The sequence below is a fragment of the Microcebus murinus genome, chromosome 21 (genome assembly GCF_040939455.1).
Source record: "Microcebus murinus isolate Inina chromosome 21, M.murinus_Inina_mat1.0, whole genome shotgun sequence".
NCBI classification, from domain to species: Eukaryota; Metazoa; Chordata; class Mammalia; order Primates; family Cheirogaleidae; genus Microcebus; species Microcebus murinus.
Window position 1 is genome coordinate 6,131,122 of NC_134124.1, and position 23,014 is coordinate 6,154,135.

Sequence of the window (23,014 nt, forward strand, 5' to 3'; positions counted from 1 at the left end):
TGTGATCCACTGCTAGTGGTTACTTAGCAGGTTGAGAAGTCTGAGGTCGTGAATGAGTTCTGTGTGAGAACGTTGAGACCAATTAATGAGGCTGCCATGGCTGACAGACAGAAGAGAAGCTACCTACTTACCAGCTCTGGTGTAGCACATTAAGCCACTGATAACTGCTAAGACAGTAGTTTAGGTTCATTTATCAGAGAAATAGAATCATAAAGTCTGGGAAGGCTGGAGCTGCAAATGCCCTTAGAGATAATCTAGTCTATGAAACTCAGAGAGCTAAAGAGAAGTCCAAAACCACAGAATCCAGTTCCCCTTACTCCAGATACAGTGATTTTTCCACTGGACGAGAATTCTCACACTCAGAATGAGAAAAGACAGAAGGCTGGTTAGCTCCAACAGGGAGAGATGCTCAGGAAATGTTGAACACATGGAATAAAGTATAGTGAGGGGGCTTCTGGGAAGGCTGACACCTCTGGGCACCAAGAGGCAAAACCTAGGGGTTGGGGCTTCACCCTGCAGTGGACAGCAGACCCTACACACAAACTTTACCAGAGTGAACCAGTGCAAAGAGGATTAGAACTGGCTCTGCCCCTAACTGGCTATGAGAACGTGGATAAACAAATTCACCACAGTTTTCTCACCTGTCTTAGCTACCTTTGGGACACATATTAGAAGGACAAAATGGGATTGAAGAGACCACCTGAGAACAGGCTTTCTAGTGTGGTCAAAATTTATTTCAAAGAGTTATTCCTAATATGAATAAACTTACCTTGGAAAATGGAGTTATCACTGCTATTTAAGAGTAACCAGTAACTTTTTTGGTAACCGATATTTTAAAAAGGAAACTATAGACACAAAAGGGTCAGAAATGCTGAACAAATTTTCCGTGCCAGGAGCTGAACAATCAAATGTCAGAGTGGATACCTTGCACAATTCCAGGGAGGCTGACAATTCTTGAACAAATGGGAATGAAACAAGAAGGAACAGGAAATAAAGACGGAGAATTCAGTTAAGCAAATGAGTGAGGAGAGTTCTGATAGTGAGAAGTGTGTCTCTGGGCCAGAGAAACGCTAACCTGGGACACTGGCCAAGAGAAACTTGCCAAAAACACAGGGTGGGTTTTCCCTTGGGATGGGGAAGCCTATCTGCACACTGGAGCTATCTCTATGTATCCACTCTACGTGGAAAAGGAAAGAGGCAGCTCTAAAGCACTGCATGGCTCACAAGTACTCCTATTCCATTCACCAGGGATCCTATGGGATCCTTTCTCCTGAGCTATCATACCATTGCAAAGAACAGTCTTGAGGATAGAAAAGTAGAACTACATACTTCATCATTTGTCGAAAAGTATAACATGGCTGTTAAGAAGGAGCTCAGGCTCTGGAATCAAACTGACCTGAGTTCAGGCCTCTGCCCCAGAACTCTCTAGTGTGGACAAGCATACAATGTCCCCAAAGGATCATAACATTGAAATATGTTATGAGATAATGCATAGTGCTAATAGTAAATATTCAGCAAATGTTAGCTTATTTGTCTTCTTTTTTCCCACAAAATATTTAAGATTAGAGGTTAAGGTTTGAACATGTTAAGTTTGAGCTACCTATTGGACATCTAAGTGGGGTTATCAGGCAGGCAAATGGATACATGGGTTTGGAGTTCAGAGGTGGGAGATGGTTAAGAGGTTGAGGGGAAGAATATGAACCAGCAAAAAAGACAGTATGGTACAGCATAAAGATAGCTATATAGATCAAGAGAATAGAACTGAAAGTCCAGAAATAAACCCTCACATTTATGGTCAATTGATTTTTTACAAGGGTGCCAAGACCATTCAACTGGAAAAGAATAGTCTTTTCAACAAATGGTGCTAGGACAATTGGATATTCACATGTAAAACAATGAGGTGGGCCCCCTAGTTCACATGGTATACAAAAATTAACTTGAAATAGATCAAAGACCTAAATATTAGAGCTAAATATAGAATACTTAGAAGAGGCCAGGTGCGGTGGCTCACGCCTGTAATCCTAGCACTCTGGGAGGCCGAGGTGGGTGGATTGCTCGAGGTCAGGAGTTTGAAACCAGCCTGAGCAAGAGCGAGACCCTGTCTCTACTATAAATAGAAAGAAATTAATTGGCCAACTAATATATACAGAAAAAAATTAGCCGGGCATGGTGGCGCATGCCTGTAATCCCAGCTACTTGGGAGGCTGAGGCAGTAGGATTGCTTGAGCCCAGGAGATTGAGGTTGCTGTGAGCTAGGCTGACGCCACGACACTCCCTCTAGCCTGGGCAACAAAGCAAGACTCTGTCTCAAAATAAAGAAATAAAGAAATAAATAAAATAAAGTACTTAGAAGAAAACATAGGGGTAAACCTTCATGACTTCAAATAAGGCAATGGTTTCTTAGATACGACACCAAAAGCACAAATGATAAAAGAAAAAAAACAATAAATCAGACATCAAAATTTAAAACATTTGTGCTTCAAAGAACACCACTAGGAAAGTGAAAAGCCAATCCATAGAATGAGATAAAAATTTTGCAAATCATCTGTCTGATAATGGGCTTGTATCTAGAATATATGAGAAACTCTTACAACTCAATAATAAATGTAAAATAACCCAAGTGAAAATGAACAAGAGATCTGAATAGATATTTCTCCAAATAAGATATAGAAATGGACAATAAGCTCATGAAAAGTTGTTAGATATCATTAATCATCAGAGAAATTCAAAACTACAATGAGAGGCCGGGCGCTGTGGCTCATGGCCGGGCGCTGTGGCTCACGCCTGTAATCCTAGCTCTTGGGAGGCCGAGGCGGGCGGATTGCTCAAGGTCAGGAGTTCAAAACCAGCCTGAGCAAGAGCGAGACCCCGTCTCTACTATAAATAGAAAGAAATTAATTGGCCAACTGATATATATATAAAAAATTAGCCAGGCATGGTGGCACATGCCTGTAGTCCCAGCTACCCGGGAGGCTGAGGCAGAAGGATCACTCGAGCCCAGGAGTTTGAGGTTGCTGTGAGCTAGGACGCCACGGCACTCACTCTAGCCTGGGCAACAAAGCGAGACTCTGTCTCAAAAAAAAAAAAAAAAAAGAAAAAAAAAAAAAACTACAATGAGATACCATCTAATGCCCACTACAGTGGCTATATAAAAAATGCAAATAATAACAAGTGTTAGAGAGGATGTGCAGAAATTGGAATCTTCATCACTGCTGATGGAAATGTAAAATGGTGCCACTGCTTTGGAAAACAGATTGGCAGTTCCTCTAAAAGTCAAACAGTTTCCATACACCCCAGCAATCCCATTACTAGATATACACTCAATAGAAATGAAAATATACACTCATACAAAAACTTGTACATGAATGTTCATAGCAGCATTACTCATAATAGCCAAAAGCCAAATGTGATATGTCTATATAATGAACTATTATTCAGCAACAAAAAGGAATGAAGTAGTGAGACATGCCACAACGTGGATAAACCTTGAAAACGTTATGCTAAGTGAAAGACGCTAGACACAAAAGACTACATGTTATATGATTCTAAAATAGGCAAATCTATAGAGACAGAAAGTAGAATAGTGGTTGCCTACAGCTGGTGGGGCTGGTAGAGGTGAGGAAGGACAGGGGAAGGGGTGGAAGTGGCTAACTGTTAAAGAATACAGGGTTTCTATTTGTGGTAATGAAAATATTCTAAAATTGATTGTAGTTGCCCTACTATGAATACAGTAAAAGCTATTAAACTGTACTCTTTAAATAGGTAAATTGTATGGCATATGAATTGTATCTTGATGAATCTGTTACCAAAAGAAAAACTGAAAGCAACATGCTAAGATGGTTCATTACTAGTAATAAAGACATAGTGGCAGACCAAGTGAACAAAAAGATGAGGTTTGCTATGGGTGAAATGGGAGATTAAAACTGTCAAAATGAGATAGAGAAGACTGTCTGTGGATTCTTAATGCTCGGTGGTTGCTCCATTCTTCCTGCCGCCTTCTTTTCAGGCCTGGTCAGGGTGTGCTACTCCAGGAAGGACCACATCCCCATTTGCTGGCTGGTTGGTGAGTCAGGAGCCAAAGAATCACCAGGGCTCTGGTGCCCAGACGCAGCTGTGGTCTGGCCAGAGCACAGCAATGAAGTGCAAAATGAGGAGGAAGGCTGGGCGGTTACTATGCCAACAGACCTTCTCTACAATGGAAGTAAAAAGAATAGGAAACTCGTGAATTGTGTGATTCATAAATTGCAAAGTGTGCTTGAACTAAAATAGCTTAAAATTGAGGGAGGGGAGTGTGAAAACAATGCAAGTAATAACCCCAGGTCCCTGGAATATCATGTGACATTTCATTAGCCTAATCCCTGGAAGGCAGGATGCTATAGCCCAGGCCTTCATCAAAACAAAGTATGCCCAGCCTCTCTCCAGTTCCCATTAAACTCATCCAGATCAATAAACTGTCAATTCAGGCCCCCTCTCTCCCTGCCTCACCTATTCCACTCTAGTTTTTTGAAGTTAGCCATTTAAATACCTTGGAACTCTGAACCTGTTCCTCTTGATCAAAAGAAGAAAGAAAAAGTAAAAAAATATATACATTTTAATTTAAAAAAACAGTAAAAAATACCTTGGAACTGGACATAGCCTTTGGATACCATGAGAATACAAGCTTCACTGAGGGGAAGACTTTGACTCTCTTATCTGCTGCCATATTCTTATAACCTAGTGCAGTGCTTAAGCAAATCATCATCATCATCATCATCATAGCTAACACTTACAGAATATTCACTATGTGCCAGGGACTCGCAACAATATCTAAGGAATAGTTATTATTCTACAGACTACTGAAATTAACAATTCTACTTCTAGGAATTAATTCTATAGAAATAATCATGAACATGTACAAGCATTTAACAACAGTAATATATGTGCTGTCACTGTTTAAAGCATTTTATTCATTAATCCTCTTAACAACCCTGCAAGACTGATACTATTATTAGCCTCATTTTATGGTTGATAAAAGTGAGGTCAGGAAGATTAATTAACCTGCCCAGGTCACACAGTTAGTAAGTACTAGAGCCAAGATTTGAAACCAGAGTTTGTGTTTGTGACCACTATGTTGTACAGGTAATGATAACCATTGCAGGTGTTGTTTATGTGTGGAATTGGGAAAACCCCAGACATCCAACATCAGAGAAATGTTTTTAAAAATAAATAAATAAACCAAAAATAGGGTATCATTCATCCACTTAATGATGTAGAACAGTTAATAACAAAGAAAAATTTGTTCAATATAGTGTTAAGAAAAAAAATTCAGGTTGAGAAATTTACTTTAAAGAGGTATGTTGTCCAAAGTGTTAACAATGGTTACTACTATGTATTACAATTATAGATGACTTATTGCTCATCTGTATTTTCTAAATGTTCTACAACAAATATATACTCCTTTTACAACAGAAAAAATTTCCCAGCCAGCCAAGTATGTATAGATTTAGTGCATTTGAGGAAAACAAAAAGAGGAAGATTATTCACTTAAATTTCATCAAAGACCATGTCAGGTATTTAGATCAGTGTTTTCCAAAACAAGTTTAACAAAACATTCAGTCTATACATACCAACCACCACCAAACAGGGTTCTGTAGTCAAATACATGTGGGAAACCCTCAGTCAGACAAGTTTGTTGCAGGACTTCGCAGAGCTTTAATATGCCAATATACATTATGAACGTCAGAGTGGGGAGGGGAGACAGTATATAGCAATTCTCAAATTCATTTGAGTACAGAGCTCTCTTTTCCCCCAGAGCATCTTGAGGGAAATAGCATTCCTAAGAACAAATAGAAAAGAGAAGCAGCAGCAGGACTGTTGGAGGAGGTTAAATCCAACTCAATGTTTTTGGGGAAAAAAATACAAAAACATGGTAACTTGTAACAGAAGCAACAAGGACTTGGGATGACTTTTTTAGTTATTTAAGAAAAAGAAAAGATGCTAGTAATAGAAGGAAGGCATGGATGGGGGAATCTTGTGTGCATATCTATTCCCTGAGCTCATTCCCTTTCAGCGGTCCCTGGAGTGGGCTACACCAGGCAGAATAAGGCCTGGTAAGAGACTCTTAAATCGGACTCATAAATCAGACAAAGGACACAAAGCCATATGCAAAGGAACTAAATGAGGAACTTCAACAGTGTCTAGGGAATGCAACACAAATTCTTTAGTCACGAGAGAACCATGCCCATAAGCATGAGCATCAGCACTGCCCAATGCCTAAGAGAGCTACAGGCAGAGCTTCCAGGAAATCTGGCAGAAAGCCTAATAAAAATTGAGCAGTAGAGCACACGACAAATTTAATTTAACTTGGTTTTTAATGCCAAAGCCTGGGCCCTGTAGAAAGGAGAAATGAGAGAACAAACACAGAATCAGATAGAACTTTTGCTTTATTAAAAGTAGTTCAATCCCCCACTCAACAAACACTTCCTTGGCTACATGCCATTTTCTCTGCCTAGAAGGCTTCTCCCTATCCCCACTACCCTTCATTTCTTTAACTCTTACTTGTCCTTCAAAATTCAGCTGAAGCAAGCCGGGCGTGGTGGCTCATGCCTGTAATCCTAGCTCTCTGGGAGGCTGAGGCGGGCGGATCCTTTGAGCTCAGGAGTTCGAAACCAACCTGAGCAAGAGTGAGACCCCGTCTCTACTATAAATAGAAAGAAATTAATTGGCCAACTAATATACATAGAAAAAATTAGCCGGGCATGGTGGCGCATGCCTGTAGTCCCAGCTACTCGGGAGGCTGAGGCAGGAGGATCGCTTGAGCCCAGGAGTTTGAGGTTGCTGTGAGCTAGGCTGACGCCAAGGCACTCACTCTAGCCTGGGCAACAGAGTGAGACTCTGTCTCAAAAAAAAAAAAAAAAAAAAATTCAGCTGAAGCATCACCTCCCTTTAGGAAGGGTTCTCCACAGTTCCAGTCTAACATACTCGCTTCTGTAGCACCCTTTAAGAAACAAAAATAATCATTGTATACCCACCATCTGTCAGGCACCTAATGTTTTCCTCCTTCATAATACCTATTTGCTCCGTAGAAAGATTATTTTCATTAACCTATTTACATTTTTTACTTTGTAATTCCACCCACTCGTTCCAGGGCCTAGCCAGTGCCTCTGGGCATCTTTGATGAATGAATAGAAGCACCAATGAAGTGCCATGTGCTAGAGATAAAAAGTACACAGAAGTCGCCTTGCCCTCAGAAAGCTCATGAGCTACAGAGAAAAGGTGAGATAAATAATTACAACAGGTTGATGTAGTAAATAACGACACAGGCATAGTAAGCTTCAGAGCTCTCTGGTAAGGAAGAGATTGTGTACATAGTCTTTGGACAGAAAAACATGTTCAGTGCCCTGAATCAGTCTTACAACAAGCTTCTCAAACAGGCACACTGGCCCTTACAAACACACTGAACACCATTTAGCTCAGAGAAAATGAGTATATTTGCATTTTGTTTGTTTCTTTTTTTTTTTTTTTTTTTTTTTTTTTTTGAGACAGAGTCTCACTTTGTTGCCCAGGCTAGAGTGAGTGCCATGGCGTCAGCCTGGCTCACAGCAACCTCAATCTCCGGGGCTCAGCGATCCTACTGCCTCAGCCTCCCGAGTAGCTGGGACTACAGGCATGCGCCACCATGCCCGGCTAATTTTTTGTATATATATTTTTAGTTGGTCAATTAATTTATTTCTATTTTTGGTAGAGACAGGGTCTCGCTCAGGCTGGTTTCGAACTCCTAACCTTGAGCAATCCGCCCGCCTCGGCCTCCCAAAGTGCTAGGATTACAGGCGTGAGCCACCACGCCCGGCCTTGTTTGTTTCTTTACAGAGTTAAACAGCATTTAAGGAACTAGATATTCTTCCATTTATGTCGCTATCTTGCCAAGCTAAATTCAGACCACAGAATGAGAGAGGGAGACCAAAAGAAAATACATGACATCCACAATATTTAATCTGCAATTGTCTGTAGGTGTTGCAATTATTCTATTATTGATTTTCAAGCAGCTGGTTCTACTGGAAATCAAGTTTATGAACAGACCTGCTGTAAACATAAAGGATTTTTCCCTGTGATTAATCACTAAAATGATAGGTATTAAATAAATACAAAGGTTTCTGGCAAAGCTATTCTGCCTTTTTTTTGTAATTAATTAATTTTTTATCAGCATATTACAGCAGTACAAATGTTTAGGTTTCATATATTGCCCTTGTCCCATCCAAGTCAAGAGCTTCAAGTGTGTCCATCCCCAAGACGGTGCGCACCACACTAGTTAGGTGTGAATATACCCATCCCCTCCTCTCCCTCACCTGCCCAACACCTGATGAATGTACTAAGTGTGCACATGGTGTTGATCAGTTAATACTAATTTAATGGTGAGTACATGCAGTGCTTGTTTTTCCATTCTTATGATACTTCACTAAGAACAAATCAAACAACCCCATTAAAAAGTGGGCAAAGGACATGAACAGAAACTTTTCAAAAGAAGACAGAATAATGGCCAACAAACATATGAAAAAATGCTCAACATCTCTAATCATCAGGGAAATGCAAATCAAAACCACAATGAGACATCACTTAACTCCAGTGAGAATGGCTTTCATCAAAAAGTCCCAAAACAATAAATGTTGGCGTGGATGTGGAGAGATAGGAACACTCATACACTGCTGGTGGGACTGCAAACTAGTACAACCTCTGTGGAAAGCAATATGGAGATACCTCAAAGAGCTAAAAGTAAGACTACCATTTGATCCAGCAATATCATTACTGGGCATCTACCAAAGAAAAAAAGACAATCTACAAAAAAAGACATGTGCACTAGAATGTTTATAGCAGCACAATTCAAAATGGCAAAGAAGTGGAAACAACCCAAGTGCCCATCAATACATGAGAGGATTAATAAAATGTGATCTATATATACCATGGAGTTCTACTCACCACAAAAAAAAACAATGGTGATATAGCACCCCTTGTATTATCCTGGATAGAGCTGGAGGCCATTCTACTTAGTGAAAGATTCTGCTGTGAGACTACTGGAATTGATAAACAAATTCAGCAAAGCCTCAGGTTACAAAATCAATGTATACAAATCAGTAGCATTCCTATATGCCAACAACAGTCAAACTGAAGACCAAATCAAAGACTCAATACCCTTCACAATAGCAATAAAGAAAAGAGAATACCCAGCAATATATTTAACTAAGGAGGTGAAAGACCTCTACAGGGATAACTACAAAACACTGAGGAAGGAAATAGCAGAAGACATAAACAGGTGGAAAACCATACCATGCTCATGGGTAGGCAGAATCAACATTGTTAAAATGTCTATAGTATCCAAAGTGATCTACAGCAATGCAATCCCTATTAAAATACCAACATCATTTTTTGCAGATCTAGAAAAAATAATTCTATGCTTCATATGAAACCAGAGAAGACCCTGTATAGTAAAGGCAATCTTAAGCAAAAAGAACAAATTGGGAGGCATCGATTTACCAGACTTAAAGCCATACTACAAGGCTATAATAACTAAAACAGCATGGTGATGGCACAAGAACAGAGACACAGACCAACGGAACAGAACTGAGAACCCATATATAAAACTATCCTCATATAGCCATCTAATATTTGACAAAGCAGACAAAAACATACACTGGGGAAAAGAATCCCTATTCAATAAATGGTGCTGAGAAAATTGGATAGCCACATGTAGAAAACTGAAACAGGATCCACACCTTTCACCTCTCACAAAAATCAACTCACAGTGGATAACAGACTTAAACCTAAGACATGAAAACTAAGAATTCTAGAAGAAAATTTTGGAAAAACTCTTATAGACACTGGCCTAGGGAAAGAATTTATGAAGAAGACACCAGAAGCAATCACAGCAACAACAAAAAGAAATAAATGGGACCTGATCAAATTAAAAATCTTCTTCACAGCCAAGGAAACTATCACAAGAGCAAAACGCCAACCTACAGAATGGGAGAAAATATTCGCGTGCTATACATCTGATAAAGGGCTGATAACTAGAATCTATATAGAACTCAGTATTCCAGTAATTTAGACCATAAAAAAAAAAGAAAAAAAAAATAGAACTCAGGAAAATCAGCAAGAAAAAGCCATTCTGTCTTAATCAGAGTTTGAAAGAGGAAGCCAAGTAACTGAGAGTAGGTGGGGAGGAGTCAGAATTTCCTAGGTAGTGGTGTTCTAACTTCTGTTCTCAGCCCCTCATGAAGCTCACCCAGCAAGTTCCTTCTGAAAGGGCACAGGTAAGATAAGAAAAAGTACCTCCGCAGTTCATTCATAACCTTGAAAGCCTTCCCCATGTGGGCAGGGTTGACGGTGATCATCCTCTGGTTCTTCTCATCATCTCCAGCCTGTGTCTGGGGCTGGGAGCTCAGCTTGATGCTGTGAAAAAGAAGGAAGAAAGAGGGAAAGACATGATCACACATCAGTAAACCCATTCCATGCCTCCAAGTGCCACAAGTCCATGCACTTACCCACCCACCAGGAGCATCTCTGTCAGCCTGTTATCCTCACACCGACCCAGCAGGAAAGAAAATGTACTGAGTCAGGCATTTCTGCAGGATCTTCCAATGAAAAGTGCATTCCTCTAGAGAAAGGCAGGTCCTAGCTCAGTTTCTTCCACCAAGTACTTTGTGACTTTGTGCGAGGTCCTTATCCATCTCCAAAATTGAAGGGGACTGAGCACTGCATCACTCACTTCACAGAGATGTTTGTTCACTCAACAAACATTTAATGGAGGCTGCTATATGTACATGCCAGGCACCGTATTTAGATTGAAGGGAAACAGTGATAAACAAGGCACGTCCCTGCCTTCATGAAGCTTAGAGTTCAGTAGAGGGGAATGCCAAGTAAACATTTAAACATCGTATCTTTTAAGTATTACGATTCAATAGGTGCTACAGAACAGTAGAAAGGCAACTATCCCAGTGACGGCAGGTTGAGGGAAAACTATAAAGAAGCTGAGACCTTAAGAAAGAGCAGAAATTAGCCAGGTAAAAAGGAAGACAAAGAGTATTCCAGGCAGAGGAAATAGTATTTATAAAGACCTGGAGGAGAAAAAGAGCACAGTGTGTTCAAAGTACTGGCAGTTTAGTAAAATTAGAGAGCACTAGAGGAAACTATCAAGACAAAAGGTTAGAAGGCTGAGCAGTCTTATAAGTATCATATAAGCAAAGCTAAGGAGTTTGGATTTCTTTCTGAAACAATAAGAAGCCATTAATGGTTTTTAAATAGAGAAGTAGACAGGAAGCAGGTAAATAAATTTGTGCTTTAGAAACATCATATTGGCTATGGTGTAGAGAACAGTGGCATAAGAGTGAAAGCTTCTGGGAAACCACAGTCCCATAGAAAGACAAGGGATTGTAATTATTACAGAAGGTAGTGACTAGCAAGTGTCACTCATAAGCTCAATGCCCTCTGTACTGAAATCAAGAGACAAAACATTCAAATCCCTATGGGGTACCAGCTCGCTGCCCAACTACTCCTGAGCAATATGTATCAACTTTATGAGAGGTAGAAAGGAGGAATCAAAAGAATGAGCCAGGACAGGACTTTCTCTCCAAACTGGTGACACTATTCAGCTCCAAGGTCAAGTCTGAGACCTTGGAGTTACCTCTGTTTGGATCAGGCTAAGCTTTGTTTTGCTGGTAGGAAAACAGGATCTTCCCCACTTGTGTAGATTTGAGGACCCACAGTTCACTCCAGCCCTAGGACACTCAGAGTAGTCTTCTTTGACCTTCCATAGTGGGCCTCTGTCCACGCTACCACCTAGCCTTGCAAACTGGCCAGAGAAAAGGGCTGCTACGGTTAAGAAAATATTCCAGAGGCCTAAGAATCTCTACAGATCTCACATTGGGATTCATAACTATAGGGACATTCAAATACAACCAGCATGACAAACCTACAGCTTGTCTGACCATAACAGACTCCCCCTTTGGCTTCCTTCCCCACCTTCAGTTCAGCATGTAAATGCAAGCCATGGACGTCTGAACTTTGAGACTGTTTGGATTCTGGGTACAATGAAATTAGCTGAGCAGAGGAATATGAATATCAAAAGAAGAACAAAGGAAAATTATTACACTCGTATGTTTAAGCAGGCAGAGAAAAACTCAGGCCACAAAACGTGATCAGAGAGAGGAAACACCCAGAAAAGATGAAAAACGTCATGTGAGAAATCCCACAAGCATAATTTCTTTTATAGTTACTGTCTTTCCTTACTCCAAGGCCAGAGAGCAAGAAATTAAGGAAAGAACATCTAGCAGGCGTCCTCAAACTACGGCCCGTGGGCCACATGCGGCACACTGAGGACATTTATCCAGCCCACCGGGTGTTTTTGCCTCCGCTGCCTGTCCTGCTTAGCAGCCAATTGGTCCCTGGCCCACAGTACACATGTGTGGAATGTGCGCCGCACTCTCCAACGGCCCTCCAACGGGGGACAATGAACTGGCCCCCTGTTTAAAAAGTTTGAGGACCCCTGATCTAAGGGCTTGGAGAAGTTAAGAATCTTGATCACACAAACAATAAGGGGCAGAAATGGGATCTGGGCTCAGGTGTCCTTGACTTGAAGCTCAAGCTATTTCTACAACGGCCTACACCCTCCAGCAATATAGTGCACGAACGTACATAAATGCACATACACATTCACATGCCTCAGCCTAGGGTCACATGCCCAGGCACAGAGTTGCTAGATCCCATCATTTCCTCCCCTACACTTTTCTCCCTCCATTCATTCTAGATCTTCACTACTTAGTCCCCAACAGATTGCCCTATCTCCACCCTATCAAGGTTCAATGCTCAGCATCCTCAGTTCTTGATCCTAGATAAGGCTGGGGAATCCTCTCTCCCCACTTGTGAAGACCACATGGAGATATAATCTCACTCTGTTGTCCAGGGACTAAGACTATACTTTTCACTCTACTCAGACCCAGCCAAAATCAATCTTTCTTTCTTTCTTTTTCTCTCTCTTTCTTTCTCTCTCTCTCTCTCTGTCTCTCTCCCTCCCTCCCTCCCCCCTCTCTCCCTCCCCCCCTCACTCACTCACTCTCTCTCTCTCACACACACACACACACACACACACACACACACACACACACACACACACACAGAGAGTTCTCTAGGCAGACTTAGCCACAAAAGGTTTTCTGTTGAAAAGCGTACAACAACAAATGCCCTTACTCGAAGCACAAAGTGGCTGATTTCTCCAAGAGCAAAAACTGGTTCCAGCCCCTATTAAAACCACACCAGGCTTCATGAAATCCCCATCTAGTCTAATTGAAGTGATTTAGCCTTCAGGGTTTCACAATCTCACAAGAGGTATGCAGCCTACCAAACTCCCTCCACAGTTGACATAATTATATATACCCCTCCCACCAGACCTGAAGCTCTAGCTGCTAAACAAAGAAGCTTTCATCTGCATTCCAATGTCCAGGGTTCCAGCAGTAGTATTCAAGTTAAGCCATGCTGATTCGAATGGGTCAACAATCACAGATGTAGGGAGAAAGTATAGGCCAGGCAGAATCTTTGTTCTTTCCTATAGAAATATACAGAAATGATCATCTAAGCCATTTTCCACGTTTCCCACACCTCCTCCTCTTTCTGTATTCTCTATCTCAGAGACATGACCCACTACCCACTCACCAATCCAAGCCAGAAACTACTATAAAGGATGTCATCTTGCTATCTTCTTCCCGTTGTCTCTTACACCCCTCACATACAACCACAAGTCCTACCAATCCTAAGTCCTTTAATGTCTCTGCACCTCTTTCCCTTTTCACAGTCACTATGACCACAACTTCATTCCTGGGCATGATACTCTCTTGCCTGGATTATTATAACAACCTCCTCCTAGACTCCAGAGTGACCTTTCCAGAATATCAATGTGATTGAGGCATGTCCTACATGAAGCCTCTCACCCATTCCTCACTGTATTCAGAATCAATCTCAGAGACCTAGCCTGGTTCTTCATAATCCCATTGTTGCCCTGAAGACTTCTCATCACTGTAGTACTAAAATACTTGCAATAGCCAAAATACACCAGGCTCTTCTGCCTTGTGAAGTTTTGTCTGCCTAGAAAACACTTCCTCTCCCCACCCATTCTCTCCTATGTCTAGCTAGTTCCTACCAGCCCTTCTAGCCTCTTCCTGGAAATCTTCCCTATCATTCTCCACTACCCACTAGATTAGCTTCCCCTCTTTTGTGTTCCCACATTATTCTGTGCTTCCCTCTGTATTGTGTTCTACTTATCTCTTACTTTTCTATCTCCCCTATACAGTGTGTGCTGGTAAATGTTTAACAGTTGGCTGGGGGGAAGGGAACCCTGATTTGTAACATTTGCCAATTTCCATGGTATAAATACTCCCACCATGGCAGATTTCAAGCTACCAACCTGAATTACTGAACATAAGATTTGGGAAGAGAAAGCAACAGCACACCATTACAATAAGATACCTTAGAAATAGAAATGACTTCAAAGGCCTATACAATAGTAAAATAATAAGAAGTGATGAGTTTTGAATACTTATTACATTTGTTTATATAACTCATTTATAAGTTATATAATTTAGTTCTTAACACTGGCTCTATTTAATAACTCAAAAAATTCCTGAAAATTTAACAAGCAGTTTTTCCAAGTAGGCGAGTGCTGGCTCCAGCACACCACTTGCCCCTCTAGACTGTGAGCTCCGTGAGAACCAAGATGGTGTCTTACATCCTCTTACACCCCTCTGTAGTCTTAGGCCCTGGCACATGATAGGTGCTCAATAAATAATTATTGAGTAAATTAATGGGTAGATAAGTAAATGAGGTATAACTACTGACTACTGTAGCTTTTTTCATTTCCCTCATTAAAATAATTATGGCTTTGTCCCTCTCAACTTCCTCTCCTTTCCCCCACTCCATGGGGGGCAGACTTCTCAGCTAATCCAGTCCCCTGAAACTGGTGATAAGAATCAGGAGGATGAGGATAGAGGAAAACCAGCAGCAACTAGAGAAGGGAGAAGAAAGCGAGAAGGGTGGCTGCTTACTGTGTCCGTTCTTAGGCCCTTTCCAGTGCTGAAGAAATTCCAGGCAACAAATGGAAAGGAAAGGACACTAAAAAACATGACAGAAATACAAGAGACAGAAAAGTCCCCGAGCAGGTGGCTTATACAGAAGTGTTTGGGGGAATCTAATGAATGAGGAATTCCAGAGCATCCAATGTGTGAGAGAATGAGCAAGGAAGGAAAGGAGGGCCTGAGAAATGCTACTGAATGTTATGAACTGTTTCTCCCTTAAAAATCTTCAAGAGATACAAATAAAGTTCAGAAGTCAGGGGCTAATACTGGTCACACACATGGAACCCAAGCACATTATGTTCAAGCTAGAGATGAGACAGAGTAAAGAGAGGCAGTCACCTAAGAAGGCAAAACAACTCTGAGCCAGAGCAAACTATGCTGAATGCATTCAAATCCCTCAACAAAGAAAGTATCATTTAGAAATGAATAACCAAAAACTAAGAATCAGACAGAGAAAGCCCTTGGTCCAACCCATCCCACACTATCTAGAAAAGAGTGTGATTTAATCATTAGATAGCATCATTTGCTTCAGCCTCAGGTCAGATCCCTGCTGTGGAGGAGCTTGAAACTTATAAATACTCAAATGCTATAACCTAGTCCCTAGTTCCCTATGCAGCCTTTTGACCAATTTGGCCTCCCCCATGTTGTCCCTCAGAAAGAAAGAAAGTCGTAGTAGGACCTCAGGAATATCTTGCCAGCAATAGTTTTCACTACAAATTAATAAACTGATGATATGCTGACTACCATACTTTAGGTTCTCAAGACATCATCAGCATGACTCCGCTTCTCTAAGTCTGAGCAGCAATGGGACGCAAACTAGATAGGATTTCTGAACCTATGGAGCTCTGGGAAAATACTGCTAGTAAGTATCCCAACCCTAAAGTTCAAGACCAAAATGACCAAACTTAAGATTTCCACTTCTTGATTAAAGAAGGACCTGGTACTTGAAGATGTCCAGCCAGCAGGATTCAGGACTTAATGGCACAGTCCTACGATACAAGAAACACCATTTACACACAGGCTACCACACAGCCCCATGCTTTTCACACTCTTTCAACAGTGCCACCTTGGTTCATAGCACCAGGCTGACTCCCTGTAACAGACCACAGGGACACATAGAAGATATACATCAGTAAGCTACAGATCTCAGGTAGCAGTTAATAACAGTTAACACTGACTGAAAGTTGATAATAGGTTAAAGCACCTTGCCTCTATTATCTCATTGTATCTTTAGAACAACCCTATCTGGTAAGTACTATTATCTCCTGAGGCACTGAGGTAAAATTTGTCAAAAAGTCCCAATCACTATTAAGTACAGAAATTGCACTGAAACCCAAGTCTACCTGACTGCAAGGCCTGTGCTCTCAGTAACAATGTCCACTGACTTAGGACAATACCCACAGCCTATCAGGCCAAGGGCAGCCCAACCCCTTATTTCCCACTCTCTGAGGTTCTTCCCTGCGTGGCCAAACCAAGCCAATATATAGCATGACTTCATTCCACTGATTATGGGAAGTTGCAGTATGCAACTTATAGCACGATACAGCACGACTTCATTTCACTGATTATGGGAAGTTGCAGTATGTATTGGAATCAGTATTATTAATTGTATTGAACTTGGAGTTCAGTACATACATTCCATACTCCGGCCTTCAGATAAACCAATCATGATTCATCAAAGCTCACCAGGAGCTGCTGCCATTTCTGTAATATGTTTCTTTATAAACAAGCTCTATTACAGGTTGTTACTAATCACATTCCTAAAAGCCCAATTCACAGACTGCTTTCTTCAAAACTCAGGGAGAAAAAACTTTTAAATGGGCTATGTAAAACTCTAAGACATAAAAGACTTGAATTCAGACAGACAGAATCAGACAAGATAAGAGAAAGATGAAAAGAAAACACACCCCTCATTATATGGCACTTTGGAAGCCAACCTTATATTTGATTTGAATAGGACAGCTCTTGCATGTGTGGTTTTGATGGGCTACAATATACAATATACTTTCATAAATTAAAAAGAAATGTCCAGGAAAGTTGTGCTGACAGTCTACGAATCTTCATAAATTATAAAAAGTTAAAAATGTATAACCTGAAAGCCACTGGACTTATTTAACAAAAAGAAAAAATTTTTTAAAGCAAGTTCAAGCTATTTTTTACATAGTTTATGAATGTCTACTCCATTTTAACCTACTTTTAGGATTCATCCAGAAAGTTCTGAAAAATTAGGTCAGTTCTACGATGACAAATTTCATCCAAATAAAGTACTTGCTTTAGAAATCATACACAAAAGTTTTCTTGTCTGGATCTATCTTAACAATCTAAAACTTAGCAAACAAAATCCTAAAAACCAAAATGCGGGGAGGGGGGATGCAGGGAATCAAGAGGTTTCTTTCCCTGACTTTGTTTTTGCAGTTAGAAACCTTACTTCACCGAAAAGTATTTCCAAAATGGAAAATGTGGTTTCAATTATCATGGTTAATGTGCATGCACATCTGTTTCGGGCAGCAGTGATGTTCTAAGTCATGTATCCTCAGAAAATACCTGTCTGTTGCTCCTGGATCAAGGGTAAACAGAAAAGCTCCTTTGGCTCAGAAGCTCCCTGAGGTTCAGAGGCAGGCTCTGCTGAGTAAGAGCAGCCAGGACACCCCACCCAAATTCACCGCATAGTGCTGGGTACATGGTGCCCCTCTCAAGCAAGGACAACCCTGTACTTCTGATGAAGAAAATAAGCATAATTTTAAGAAAATTGGACAATCAACTACCCTTTTTTATGGAGCTTCTCCCAAAAGTTGTGGTGCTGGATAACGTGGCAGATCTGGCCTGAAGTTTCTTCTATTGTGGTAAAATATGTGTAACATAAAATTTGCCTTTTTAACTACTTTTAAATGTACAGTTCAGTGACATTAAGTACATTTCATACTGTTGTACCACCATCTCCATAATTCTTTCATCTTCCCTAAATGAAACTCCAAACCCACTTAATGACTCCCCATTCCTCCCTCCCTCCAGCCCCTGGCAACCATTTTACTTTCTATGAATTTGACTAATCATGTAAGTTGAAATTTTATTTTAATCCATCCACAAGGCTTTTTTCCAAAACTAAAATAAAATCCCAATAGCAAGGGCAACTGCCATTTTCAATGTCTACCTGTGCTACACACACGTTCACACAGATAATTTATTACTATAGTAGCTAAGAGCCAGAGAGCCTTTTCCTTTGCAAAACAAAAGACAAAGTCACCTTCTTCTGACTGAGCACACCACAGTGATGTCCCATGGAGGGAACTGGGGAAGACTTGGCATCAGAAAGTCCAGCAGAGGCCGGGCGCGGTGGCTCACGCCTGTAATCCTAGCTCTCTGGGAGGCCGAGGCGGGTGGATTGCTCGAGGTCAGGAGTTCGAAACCAGCCTGAGCAAGAGCGAGACCCCGTCTCTACTATAAATAGAAAGAAACTAATTGGCCAACTAATATATATAGAAAAAATTAGCCGGGCATGGTGGCTCATGCCTGTAAAAAAAAAAAGAAATAAAAAAAAAAAAAGAAAGTCCAGCAGAGAGCTGGAAATCTTGGGGGATACAGCAAGGGTGAATGCAAATTCACAGGTTCTTCTTAAGATTTTGGCCTGAACCAAAGTGTATCCAGCTCGTGGTTCCAAACCACTAAGGCAACTAGATGCCACAGGTGTCTATAAAAAGGAAGATTAAGGTAGATCTTGGTGAAACCTAAAAGAGGATGTGTCAAGCCCTATGAGGTATCTTACTATAAGGAGATAGTTCAAGTAAAAAGCAAGATGATGGCCTGATAAGCTCTCCCTAGTTTTCTCATGGAAATGGTCCCCTACAATCTGCTTCAGATGATAAACAGAGAAAAGCCCTAAAATATGTCTTGGTTAGTATCCCAGCAACGAGGCATAGGGTACAACATGGCAATAGATGGATATCAGTGATAACAGCAAGTACCATATACTGAGTACTTACTCTGTGTCAGAAAAAGTTTACTAGGTGCTTTACACATATTGTCTCATTTAATCTTCGCAACTCTGTGAAATATAGATACAGGTATTTCTCCCTTTACACAGAAGAGAAAACTTAGTTGTGAAAAATGTGACATACTCAAGGTCATATTGTTTATAAAGTAGATTCACTACTAGGTCTGTGTTACTTCAAAGCCCATGCTTTTAATTAATAGGCATTCAAGGTAGAAGGTATTTTCATACCCTCATGGCAAAGAAAGAAAACCGTTCATTAGAAAACTCTTGGCTGAAAATTTTTAATGCTTAAAAACAGCCCCAATTAAGCTTCAGCAGGTTAAGTGTGGAACAGGCACCAAATTCAGGATCTCTCCAGTCTCTGGAGGTTGGACATGTGATCCTAGGCCAGTCATTCGGCTTCTCTAGCCCTTGGTTTCCCAAGGAACTTGTAACACAGGGCTACTTTCCTCTGTTCTCCACCTTCCTCAAAGCATTCCATGGGGTCAATTACCCATGCTGAGATAATAAGGCTGATAACCAAGGATGAAGCTATTGACTAAAGGTTGCAACCTCCTCTCTCACCAACTTTCTTTTTAGTTGCCAGAATGTCTCACAAAAGTTGTTAATCAGCAAGTAACTATCCAGCACCTGTTTACTGTGCACCCATATAATACTCAAAAGTATTGTACAAGTCACTGTTCTTGCCCTTGAGGACCCGTCTCCAAGTTCAGGGACTTGTAGTATATATGAAATAAAAGCACAAAAAAGAGTTGATGGGCCTATTATTCAGTACTCAACTATGGGATACAAACTAGCGGTATTAGGATTCAGAAGAACATCAGCCAGGACTAAAAACGTGGAGGTTTCCAAGACAAAGTAGAATATTAACACATTAACTGCCATGTGAGTTGTATTTAACTCACTCTAGTTTTGAGCCTGGGCCTCATGAAGCATATGTAACTCACATGTCTTTTCACCTTGGGAGCCACAAGAATTATTTTTCAAGTTGCATATAACCCATGCACAGGAAACAATAAAAAACAATAAATTTTTCATTAAATTAGAAAGGATCATTTTGTTTTCAAAGTTTTTATTCTATTTTCATAATAAGGCCCCAAGGAAAACATTTTTTTCCTAGGGTGGCAGCCAATGTGTTAAAACAACCTTGACAGGCCAGGTGCAGTGGCTCATGCCTGTAATCCTAGCACTCTGAGAGGCCCAGGTGGGCACATTGCTTGAGGTCAGGAGTTCGAAACCAGCCTGAGCAAGAGTGAAACCCCATCTCTACTATAAATAGAAAGAAATTAATTGGCCAACTAATATATATAGAAAAAATTAGCCAGGCATGGTGGCACATGCCTGTAGTCCCAGCTACTTGGGAGGCTGACGCAGTAGGATCGCTTGAGCCCAGGAGTTTGAGGTTGCTGTGAGCTAGGCTGACGCCACGGCACTCACTCTAGCCTGGGCAACAAAGCGAGGCTCTGTCTCAAAAAAATAAAATAAAATAAATAAAAATTAAAAATAAGTAAATAAAACAACCTTGACAGACAGGTAACTTCTGGGAAAGAGGAAAGGAAAGGCACCCAGCAAAAGGAACTCTGGGGGCTAATGCTACAAGGCTGAATGAAGTAATGCACGGGATGAGTGATCATGTCAGAGACCAAAAGAACTCTTAGTGAGTTATGAGTGAGCAGTAGAAATGGAGATGGGAGCCAGAATTCAGAAGACTTTAATGCGGCATGGTGAGTTGGATTTACAAAAGGTAGTGAGCTGGGTGACCTGGTGAATACTGAAAGCTGCTCAGTTTGGATTTCTTGTCTACTTTCTACCTCCAGTAGAGGAAAAGCAAAAGAACATGAGCAATCAAGTGTTCTAAAGCCATAGACACAAATAACCCTATTAAAAAGTGGGCAAAGGACTTGAACAGAAACCTTTCTAAAGAAGACAGAATGGCCAACAAACATATGAAAAAATGCTCAACATCTCTAATCATCAGGGAAATGCAAATCAAAACCACAATGAGATATCACTTAACCCCAGTGAGAATGGCCTTTATCAAAAAGTCTCCAGACAATAAATGCTGGCGTGGATGCGGAGAGAGAGGAACACTCCTACACTGCTGGTGGGACTGCAAACTAGTTCAACCTCTGTGGAAAGCAATATGGAGATACCTTAAAGCGACACAAGTGAATCTACCATTTGATCCAGCAATCTCATTGCTGGGCATCTACCCAAAAGATCCAATGACACTCTACAAAAAAGACACCTGCACTCGAATGTTTATAGCAGCACAATTCATAATTGCAAGGCTGTGGAAACAGCCCAAGTGCCCATCAAGCCAAGAATGGATTAATAAAATGTGGTATATGTATACCATGGAGTACTATTCAGCTCTAAGAAACAACGGTGATATAGCACATCTTATATTTTCCTGGTTAGAGCTGGAACCCATACTATTAAGTGAAGTTTCCCAAGAATGGAAAAACAAGCACCACATATACTCACCAGCAAATTGGTATTAACTGAGCAGCACTTAAGTGGACACATAGGTACTACAGTAATAGGGTATTGGGCAGGTGGGAGGGGGGCGGGAGGCGAGTATATACATATATAATGAGTGAGATGTGTACCATCTGGGGGATGGTCATGCTGGAGACTCAGACTTGTGGGGGGAGGGGGGGAATGGGCATTTATTGAAACCTTAAAATCTGTACCCCCATAATATGCCGAAATAAAAAAATAAATAAATAAATAAAGCCATAGACACCATCAATCTCAGCTGGGAGGCACCAGGGTGCTGAAGAGCAAAGCTCCTTGGGAGCAGGGATTCATGACATTTCTAGACACAGAACTGGGAACATAGTGCCCCAAAATGGTTGATCAGCTGCTGGTAGTCTCATATTGACCTCTCAACCCCAATACGCCACTGGTCAAGCAAATAGGTGTGGTCCAGAATCTCTAAACCTACATCATATCACGTCTGTGTCTGCTAGCAACCAGACCAATGGGAGAAAGTGAGGATACTGCCCACCTCTGCCCCATGCCAAGGTAAGACTTCAGACGTTCCCTTTACAGCACAGATGGAGTTCAGCACTAAGCCACTGTTGCAAAGAGCACCCAGAAAGAGGCTGCACCAGCAGCACACTCAGTCTGAAAAGTCCCAGACTCTTCCTGCAGGAGTCACATCAAGAAACGCAGTCCCTAGGGCCTCTTCACACAAGCAGATGAGATGACACCCAACCATCATGCCAGTTCTAATAGGGTCTAGAGGTGTTTAATGACATCTTTCTGTCCCACGAGATACAGGAATCAGGACAACCCATGCAAAGAAAAGTATTTACCGAGGTACTCTCCAAAAAGTGTTCACTTAGTTGAGCCTATTATCATTTAACCAGCCAGTGACAACTCAGAGCAGCAGCCTTCCCCTCAGTGGGGCACTGCCATGGCCTGACCCCCACCCTGCAGTCTTCTCGCCTCAAAGAAAATGGCAAGTCTTGTTCTTCACCAGCTGCAGACCCACAGAACGAAGAGGCTGGCATTCAGGAGATGTTTTAGTTCATAGACAGAGGAATGATCTGTCCCTGCACAGCACTGAGCACTTTCACAATGAAGGAATCAAATCCTCAGATAACAATTTAAAAATGCATATGTATGTGCCTGCCAGAAAATAAACCCTTGCTAGTTGTTAGATCCAGCTCAAAAGAAGTACTTAAAATCCCTTCTGTAGATTCCTATTTCATAAGAAATCCCTGACGGAAGAAACAAAAGTTCCTCTAAAGCACAGACCTTACAGTATCACTCATAAACTTTTCAATACACATGAAACTCAGTTCACAGCAAGTGTCATCTGACTGGCTTTCTCTCCTTCGTCCCTGAACGTGTATGTATACAGGCGCATACACTGCCAGTGCGTGTGTGTATGCGCACGAACACACACACACACACACAC

At 41.2% G+C, this 23,014-nt stretch overlaps 1 protein-coding gene across 2 annotated transcripts in view; it reads right to left on the reverse strand.

The window, feature by feature from the left end:
• The window catches only part of KLHL3 (kelch like family member 3), a 127,281-nt gene that overhangs the window by 89,809 nt on the left and 14,458 nt on the right, over nt 1-23,014 (reverse strand). For both annotated transcript variants that reach the window (XM_020282163.2, XM_020282143.2), the window contains exon 2: nt 10,303-10,422. In XM_020282163.2, coding sequence (XP_020137752.1) covers nt 10,303-10,364 — 62 coding nt within the window. In that variant the 5' untranslated portion in view covers nt 10,365-10,422. The remainder of the gene's footprint in view (nt 1-10,302; nt 10,423-23,014) is intronic.